This window comes from Cibotium barometz, chromosome 22 (assembly GCF_041138505.1).
Source record: "Cibotium barometz isolate CiBa-2024 chromosome 22, ASM4113850v1, whole genome shotgun sequence".
Classification (NCBI taxonomy): domain Eukaryota; kingdom Viridiplantae; phylum Streptophyta; class Polypodiopsida; order Cyatheales; family Cibotiaceae; genus Cibotium; species Cibotium barometz.
Genome location: NC_141067.1, coordinates 43,714,769 through 43,724,072, shown reverse-complemented (window position 1 = coordinate 43,724,072; position 9,304 = coordinate 43,714,769). Strand labels below are relative to the sequence as shown.

Here is a 9,304-nt window from a genome sequence, read left to right as displayed (position 1 = left end):
CCCTTCGTATTCCAAACCTCGATCTTCTATTCCATCGTGTAAGGTATTTATCATGTCATCCATGTCATGTTCTAGTATTTGCTCCGAATCCGCCTCAAGTTCCTCGGGTTGTTGGATCACCTCGTTTGTGGCTACTCTTGTTTGGTCTCCATCGTTCAGGCCGGATATCCACTGGTTCGTCATTGTTGAAGCGTGCATTGCCACTAATTAGATGTTCCAATCACTCCACCGGATATATTTCTCATTTTTTTGTATATTTTGACGTTCAGGGGATTTTAAACCTAGTTCTAAAGCGTCGAAAAAAGCGTGGATAATGGCCCTGCCTCTTGTAGTGAGAGTCGCTTAGTTTGTTAAACATAAAGATTTAAACAAAAATGATTGTTCTTTATTTAAGTGTAATTAATTAACAATAAGAATATATATATATATGTGTGTGTGTAGAAAATACATCTGAAGTGTATTATCATATATATATATATATATATATATATATATATATATATATATATATATATATATATATATATATATATATATATATATATATAGATACATACATACATACATACATACATACATATATATATATATATATCACTATATTTATAACGCGAAGCGATCACCTTTCACTAGGTCATGGTCACTAGGTTACCATTCTATTTACTCAATTTCCCCATAAAGGTTCGAGTCCCGGATGGTCATTTCGATTGGGCAAAGTCAACAAGGAGTCAAGATTGCCTCAATACCCTGGTCCCTTTTTCCGCTTGCAGAATTGCTTGAATAAAAAAATAAATGTGTTGAATTTCTTCAAGAGCCAAAATCTTGTATCAAAGGGAAAGGGTCAAACAATTTAACCCAAATCACTATATTTATAACACGAAGCGATCACCTTTCACTAGGTCATGGTCACTAGGTTACCATTCTATTTACTCAATTTCCCCATAAAGGTTCGAGTCCCGGATGGTCATTTCGATTGGGCAAAGTCAACAAGGAGTCAAGATTGCCTCAATACCCCGGTCCCTTTTTCCGCTTGCAGAATTGCTTGAATAAAAAAATAAATGTGTTGAATTTCTTCAAGAGCCAAAATCCAGTATCAAAGGGAAATTGATATATATATATATATATATATATATATATATATATATATATATATATATATATATATATGTATGTATGTATGTATATGGATAGTGAAAATAATCAAATTAGATAGTAATACTAGATATCATATATTTATATATACACAAGAAATATTTGAATGTATATACATGTATAAAATAATATGTATTGAATATTATATCAATGAATGGCAAACCGAAAAATACGTCACAACAAGAAGAATACCTGGATTAGTAGTTGAATTTGGAATTACGCATATATCGATTATAATGTAAGCACAAATTTGCTTTATAATTGACAAATTAGTACGCTAAATACCTTTGAATGTTGAAGCAAGTAGAATGTGGAAGAAACTATTTGTTTGATAATGTTGGCTTGTTATCACTTTGAGATGAATTATGATCACATCTGTAAAAATCTCAATCTTGGACACAGAAAGTGATTAGTAAATACATATTAATTGTGGTACTTGTTGAAGCCAAGAAAAATTTCCTCATTCAAAAAGGTGTGGAAAAAGTCACAAGAAACCCTTGCAATAAGGCCGGAAGTTGATTTAAATTTTTGCTGATGAAAACCCAACCAAAACTATGTGAAGGAAGCTTAAAAGAAGCCTTTAAGAAGGATTTTGCAAGGTGACCTTAAAAAGGCTCAGTAGTAGCCTTTAATAAGGCTAGTTAAAAATTGAATATATATATATATATTTTCTACCTCTCTCCTTCTTCTTCTTTTTCCCTCTTCTCTTCTCTCCCTACTTCTTCTCTCTCCTTTTCTTCCTTCTTCTTCTTCTCCTTTATTCTCTTAGTTTCTTCTTCTCCTCATGGGCTCACCACAGAATGCCATGTAGCCCTCAAATAATCCCACATAACATTGAATAGGGTAAACTGATTAGGTATAAAGGGGAGAAGAGAATGGTCTTACCTTTGTCTCTTAGGAGAAACCGACGTTGGTGTGTTGGGAGGTGTGAGTTGTCGGTGCACGCTGTCGCCTCTGCTGCTTTCTGGCGTTGTTGCCAGTGGTCGTCGCTCGCTGCTGTCGGCGCTTGTTGACATGTTGTTGCCGGTGGTCGGGCTTGTTGCCAACGCTTCGATGTTGTTGTTTGCTGGTTGTTGGGCTTGCTACCGGTGCTTGCGGTTGGCTGTATTAGGCTGCCTCTTATGCTCGCTTGTATTAGGCTGTATTAGGCTGCCTCTTATGCTCGCTTGTATCTGGTGTGGTCGGTGTTCGTCGTCGCCAGTGATGATCGGTGCTCTATCCACTGTGCAGTGTGCACTCTGTAGACACAGAGTTAGGGTGCACTCTGTAGACACAGAGTTAGGCGGCACTCTGACAATTGGTGTCACTCTTGGGTTCCGTGCCGACGGCTCTCACCTTCACGCAAAGGACAACAGGTCTGAGTGCCCAATACACAACTTTTTTTAAAATCTTTGATAAGAAAAGTACGTGACACAATTCTCTGTGTTCTCTGGCTCGCCGGTGATGATCGGTGCTCTATCCACTGTGCAGTGTGCACTCTGTAGACACAGAGTTAGGGTGCACTCTGTAGACACAGAGTTAGGCGGCACTCTGACAATTGGTGTCACTCTTGGGTTCCGTGCCGACGGCTCTCACCTTCACGCAAAGGACAACAGGTCTGAGTGCCCAATACACAACTTTTTTTAAAATCTTTGATAAGAAAAGTACGTGACACAATTCTCTGTGTTCTCTGGCTCTCTGGCTTTGATACCAATACTGGAAGCTCACGGTTGGGTCCTCTATTAAAAATCAACTTGAAAGAAATACTCAAGCTCAAAAAATAGAAGAAAGCTATGCACGCGACACAAGAATGGGTAAAATCTCCCCCACCATGAGAGTGGCTCACGTCCTCTTCATGGTGTATTTAAATATATTTCTTTATACAAAAAGTAAGAGCCAAAAATACATGTAGCCAAAAATATGGATCTCCACTCTAAGGTTCACTCATAAAATAGAACTAATGTATATCAAAATGTTGCACACTAATATGCACATCCACTGTTGAATAAATAATCGCCACGTGCCATGCGTCAATAGATTTCCGTTGAAGCAAGCCCAATGGATCCATGCATATCCCGCACACTAACCCTGCTACTGATTTGCACTGACATTCACAATATAAGCTCAAAATATGTGACAAGTTAGAGGTGATCAGTCTTGCTTGCACATAAAATAAATATCCATAAATTCCAAATGATGTGAATAATTTCAACAATATAAGACAGATGCACCTTTAAGCTTGTCTAGCAAATCATCAACACAAGGGATGGGATATCTATTCTTACTGTGACCTTATTGAGAGCTCTATAATCAATACACATGCAGTAAGTCTTATTTTTCTTTTCAACAAGAAGAACAGGTGCACCAAAAGGAGAACTACTAGGTCGAATAAGTTTCTTGTCTAATAATTCTCTAATTTGGCGTTCTATTTCTTTTTGTTGAAGAGGATTTGTATGATAAAGGAGCTCTATGAGGTGGTTGGCTACCTAGAATAATATCTATAGTATGGTCTTTTGGACATGAAAGAGGTAAGGTAGGAGGTTATTTATCTACAAAACAATCCTGAAACTTAGCCCCATGAATGCTTGCTAAAAGGGAGTGAGATTATTTTCATATGCTTGCACTTCATTAACTAAAATCATGTATGCACGTGATTGTTTTCGAAGTGCATGTTTAGCTTGGGTATGGGACAATAATGGATACATCTTAAGAGAACGATCACTAACTAATTGCATGAGAGTACTATTATGTGTGAAATCCATAATATGCATGGAATAATCAATACGTGGATTGAATTCATGTCTAAATGGCATACCAAGTATGATGTCACTAGAATGCAAAGGTGTAATGAGAAAGTTTCGTTTTTGTTTATAAGGTCCAATTTGTATCTCAAGGTCATGTACTTCATGAGTGCCCGTGTAGCATGTGCCTTTAAATGCAGATTTAACCTTATAACACGAAGGATGAGTCTCCAAATGCAACCTACGAACTGCCTTTTGAGGAGCGATTGAAGTACTTGCCGATTCGCTTTGTGTACCCACTTCTTCAATGTTGAGTTGTTCTTCCGTCCAATCCGGAGCCATATCACCATCACCATCATAGTATGTGTCGTCTTCGATATTGTGAAGTTATGCCACTTGAGTAGGACGAAAGGTACACTTGTCGGCTCGATGTCCCACTCGATGACACTTGAAGCATGTAGGCACATTATTACCCTGAGGACGAGGTTGGGTAGAGCGAGGAGTGGGTGCATTACTATTGTGACTAGAATTGGGTTTAGGGTGGTGTACATTGCTTGGGTTGGTAGTATTAAAATTGTTCTTTACATTTGAATTGAAGAAAGTGCGTACATTATTACTACCATTACCAAAATTACCATTATTACCATTCCATGGAATTACCATTATTACCATTCCATGGGACACCATTGTTGTGATGAAGGAGATTGATAAAATTGAGGGTGTCGAAAAGAAGATTTGAAACTTTGATTCCCCACACGAAGGAAGATTGTCGATTAGGTGGAGAAGTATACTGACCATTATGAGGTAATTGACGAGAGATCCTACCCCTTGCCACATGTCAAAACTAGGAAAAAAAACCTTTCTAATGTTTTCAGCTTACATCTACACTAAGGTTCAAGTCCCCTCTCACCCTCTCACTAATTAATTAATAGAAAAAAAGATTTTGGTCCCATATTAGCGGCTATAAGTCACATAACAAAAGCCTATGATACTTCTGATACATACATTACCAAAAACCATGCATATAGACCTATTTTTTATTACCCTCTACATGTAGGTGATATAAGGTTTTCTTTTTTTGAAGTGAGCCATGAGAAGGCAGTCGGCTTAGCTACCAAGTATGTGTGGGAAGATGTGTGAAGAGTGTTGGGCATGTTGGAGTTGTTTGCCACCCCTGTGTGAATCCTGCCTTAGGACTTTACGCATATGTGGTGGAATTGGGTTTTAAGGGAGCTCCTGGTTGTGAGTCGTAATTCCTCTCTCATCCATCCCTCCATACACCCTATTTTAGGAATCGGAGTCACTCTCATCCATTTGCCCATGCACCCTATTTTAGGAATTCCAAGATTTAGGATAGACGTGTGTAAATCTCCAGCTCGCTCTTTTTTGCATAGTGCCCAAGGGGTGTGCAAGGCACTATATGGTCTCAAAGAGGCTGGAATCATTGATGTTTATTGGAGATGCTATACCATGGCAGATAAAGACAAGGAGGGAAAAATACTCACGTTGGTCCACCATGTCTTCATCTGTTGTGTAACGATTCAAAGCGCATACTGTGTGTTCCTGTTGAGAAATCATCACTGCGAGCTGCCATGGCCGGCTTGCAAGCAGCTGCTCATTGTCACACGCAAACCACACCAGCGTGCGATCGTTCCCCTTTCCTGCGACCCACGAGAATTGCAGCTCACTGGCAATTGAAGCATCGAAATTGCCTTTATGGGCCAAAGCTTGCCATCAAAACCAGTCCTCAGTGTACGCCCGTTGTCCCTTTGAATGTGTGGTCATGGCAGGATAGCAATGGCCCGTGGAAATCCTAAATGGAAGGCCATGGGCATCTTAATTGTACGGCCATGCCATGACCATTCTGATGGCATGAACAGCTTTGTTCCTGAATGTATGGCTGTATGAATGATCATTCTGATCACATGAACATCCATGTTTTTGAACTTATGGCCATGGCCCTTGAATGAATGGCCATGGTCTTCCATCGTGGGCAGCCTTAATCCTTTATTGTCTTTGATGATTGTGTGTCTTCTACATCATGAATCAGTTATTGGGTCTTTGTTCTTGTGTGAATTGCCTCCATGGTTCTGAGACCTTGCAATCTTGACAGGCTCTCGGAATTCGACGCTTGTTGCCAATGCTTCTCTTGATGAGGGCAATTCTCAAGAGGAAACCAATGGTGCAGCTTCAAAAAGGGTAGGAAGGCCCATCATACTGAACGATGGGACTAAGCTTGCAGACAATGCCAACCCCCTCAAGTAAGCTGTAGCATTTCCATCGATCCTAGTCTACATGTGATTGATAAATGGTCATGTTTATTAATAAGCCTTTATCCTAAATCCTTTTTGATAAGTGGTTATGTTCATCAATAAGCAAAGGCTCACAATTGAGTTTAAAGTTAGTCATTTTTCAAGTTCATTTTGCAATTTTTGCAGAAGTGGACTAGAAAGGTTTCGGGATTTTCTGCAAAATTTTGGAATAGGTGGTCGAGGCCTTGATGGTACCGTAGCCAAACGGATACCCGAAGCAAAGGGGGACATGAAGTATTTGATTGGCCAGCCTTTTTTTGTTCTTCTTTACAAGCTTTATGTAGAGCATGGACACATTTTTAGGCTAAATTTCGGTCCCAAGGTATAGTAAAAGTGTTATATATGTAAATTGTGGGCTGCCTGCATATTTGTGCTCTAATGGTTCTTGTCATGCATGTAGTTATGCATCTGTATTTTGTGATTCTAGTCGTTCCTGATAATTTCGGATCCTACAATAGCAAAGCATTTACTGAAAGATAATTCAAAGGCGTATTCAAAGGTATCAACTCGCACCTTTGGTGAATATTTGGGTCATGATCTAGAAGGTCACTTTGTCTCACAATCTCTTATAGTCTGAGTCTCACAATAACAAAGAGTTATGCAAAATTGTGCATAGGACTTATTAAATGATCTTTACATTGTGTCAAGGGGATTTATGGTACCATGCATTTTTCTCCAGGGCATCCTTGCCGAGATCTTAGAATTTGTAATGGGGAAGGGGCTTATACCTGCCGAACAAGAGGTTTGGCGAGTGCGTAGACGGGCAATTGTGCCAGCATTACACCTAAAGGTGTGCAGTGTGTTCATAATAGCAGCTTTACTTTTGTAGGAAACAGTGTAGACATTATTGATGTTTATGTGGGTTTCGCAGTATGTCTCAGAAATGGTGGGACTGTTCGGTAGGACCACTGATCACCTTTGCAAGAAACTTGACGTTGCAGCCCGTGATGGTGATGATGTAGAAATGGAATCATTGTTTTCTCGGTTAACTTTGGATGTGATTGGCAAGGCTGTTTTTAACTATGATTTTGATTCTCTGTCCCATGATAAGGGTATCATAGAGGTACACTTGGTTGCCTAATGCCTGCTTTTTAGTTTTGTTTTCTTTTGCTAATCTGGTGTGTAGAAGTATCGCTGTGATTTACTTGTTGCATTGCTTTGCTTAGGCCGTATATGTAGCTTTGCGAGAAGCTGAGTATCGAAGTGTCACCGTTATTCCGTACTGGAACATTCCTATTATTAAAGACCTCTCTCCACAACAACAGAAAGTGAGGGCCGCTCTCAAGCTGATCAATGAAACTTTGGACGAAATCATTGCCAAATGTAAGGTATGAGGAGACACGGTGATGATTGGTTGGATTTCTGTTGAGATTCCAGTGAAGGTGCTGCCCTTGATGCTGGTGTGGGCTTTTGAATTGTGATCCTTCCCCTTTTTCCTTGCTCTGTGGAGTGCGTTGCGGTTTTATTGGAGTGAGGGGCAGCTTTTGTGGTGCCTTGGGTATCTTTGTTTAGCCACCATGTTTTTGTTAATGCCAAGCCTATGATTTGGAAATATTGACATATGGTCATCCTGACATTGATCTTTGTAATGCAGAGAATGGTTGAGGAGGAAAATTTGAGTTTTAGTGAAGAATATGTGAATGAGAAAGATCCAAGTATTTTGCAATTTTTGCTGGCATCTGGTGATGATGTAAGTTATTTGCTGGCCTTCTATGTGCATTTGATGTTTAAGCTTTCCATCAACATCTTGGGTTTGTGATAAAGATATATGGACTCAAATTCAGGTGTCAAACAAGCAGTTGAGAGATGATTTGATGACTTTGTTGATTGCTGGCCATGAGACATCTGCAGCAGTGCTCACCTGGGCATTTTATCTCCTTGCAAAGGTCAGGAGGTGTTGGATGCATGCTGAATGATTTCTTTTTTTTATAAAGGAACACACATGGACTTTCACCATGCACGTCTGCACTTTCTCTGTTTTTTTCCTTTGAATATTTTTTGAAGCTTATGTGTGATAGGAGCAGGTAGTCTGAAAAAAAAGGATAGTGAAAAAGCAGTAGAGGAAGGGAAGGATAAGGGGAAAGGTTTGGGTGGGCTGTCACTTCAGTCCTTGCAGCAAAGCATCTGTTTCTCTCTTAATTAAGGCCTACTGCAACTCCTTTCAAAACACTATCTTCTTTCTATCACACAGAGAGCTTCTTCCAAACCTTGCCTATTTTATGAGATGATTTGCATGTCTTCAAGCAAAAACATTGCAGGTTTTTCTCCTAGCCCTTTCAGCTTCAAAGCTTTTGCCCTTGGTTGGAAGCGTTAAGTTGCATTAGTTGTGTTGGCTGTTCATACTTGCATTTGTTTGGTAGGCAGCCTACTATTGCGTTGCCTCACTTTCATAGCCTCTTTCAGAACACTGGCTGATTCCTGCTATAAACCCTAACCCAAATGAGTAGTCCAAGCCTTATACATGCATTCAAGTGTTGGAACTTGTAGCTGATGCATGTAACATCTCCTCTTGCTTGTCTTCGATCAATAGAAGGGGGGAATAGGGCAGGGGGTTGTGGAAGTAACATACCACTATGAATAGATCTCGTGGCTGCCTATGTAATGGAACCCATGTGCACATCACTCTAATATCTTGCTTATATGTGCGTGTAGCATGACCACACCTCATGACCCCTTGACTGTTGAAAAATAAGCTCCAGGAGGGGCAGGTGCCAGCATGCATGCACGTATGTGCACCAAGATTTTGTGCAAAGAATCTTGGTGAAAAGTTTGAATGATTTGAGAGTAGGATATTTAATTGGATGAGTTGGATAGAGTGTGACTAGGATAGATAAGATTGAGCGATGTAAGGGATGAGGTCAAACGTGTGATCTAAGCAATGATATCGAGATGAGCCTTTGTGGCTGTATGTGTTGGACTTGGCCTCACGTGAGATTTCATGAATAGAATGGTGTGGGACTGTGAGAGTATCTTGAGTTCCTCTTTTAATTAAGCTTCTATTATTCTTTTAATCTTGATTAGCTTTGATCCACCATGAATTCCAACATGGTGTTAGAGCCAACTGCCTCCTGTAGAGAACTCTCTTTATCTAAACTCTAGCCACCTGTAAAACTTTGCATA

General features: G+C 39.7%; 1 protein-coding gene across 1 annotated transcript in view; it reads left to right on the top strand.

Moving 5' to 3' along the window:
- Positions 1 to 5,090: 5,090 nt before the first annotated feature.
- The window catches only part of LOC147626636 (protein LUTEIN DEFICIENT 5, chloroplastic-like), a 46,399-nt gene continuing 42,185 nt past the window's right edge, over positions 5,091 to 9,304 (top strand). Inside the window, exons 1-9 of the mRNA XM_086816700.1 lie at positions 5,091 to 5,624; positions 5,986 to 6,133; positions 6,311 to 6,506; positions 6,612 to 6,683; positions 6,864 to 6,974; positions 7,056 to 7,247; positions 7,351 to 7,512; positions 7,779 to 7,874; positions 7,969 to 8,070. Of these exons, the coding sequence (XP_086672826.1) occupies positions 5,465 to 5,624; positions 5,986 to 6,133; positions 6,311 to 6,506; positions 6,612 to 6,683; positions 6,864 to 6,974; positions 7,056 to 7,247; positions 7,351 to 7,512; positions 7,779 to 7,874; positions 7,969 to 8,070 (1,239 nt within the window). The 5' untranslated portion in view covers positions 5,091 to 5,464. The remainder of the gene's footprint in view (positions 5,625 to 5,985; positions 6,134 to 6,310; positions 6,507 to 6,611; positions 6,684 to 6,863; positions 6,975 to 7,055; positions 7,248 to 7,350; positions 7,513 to 7,778; positions 7,875 to 7,968; positions 8,071 to 9,304) is intronic.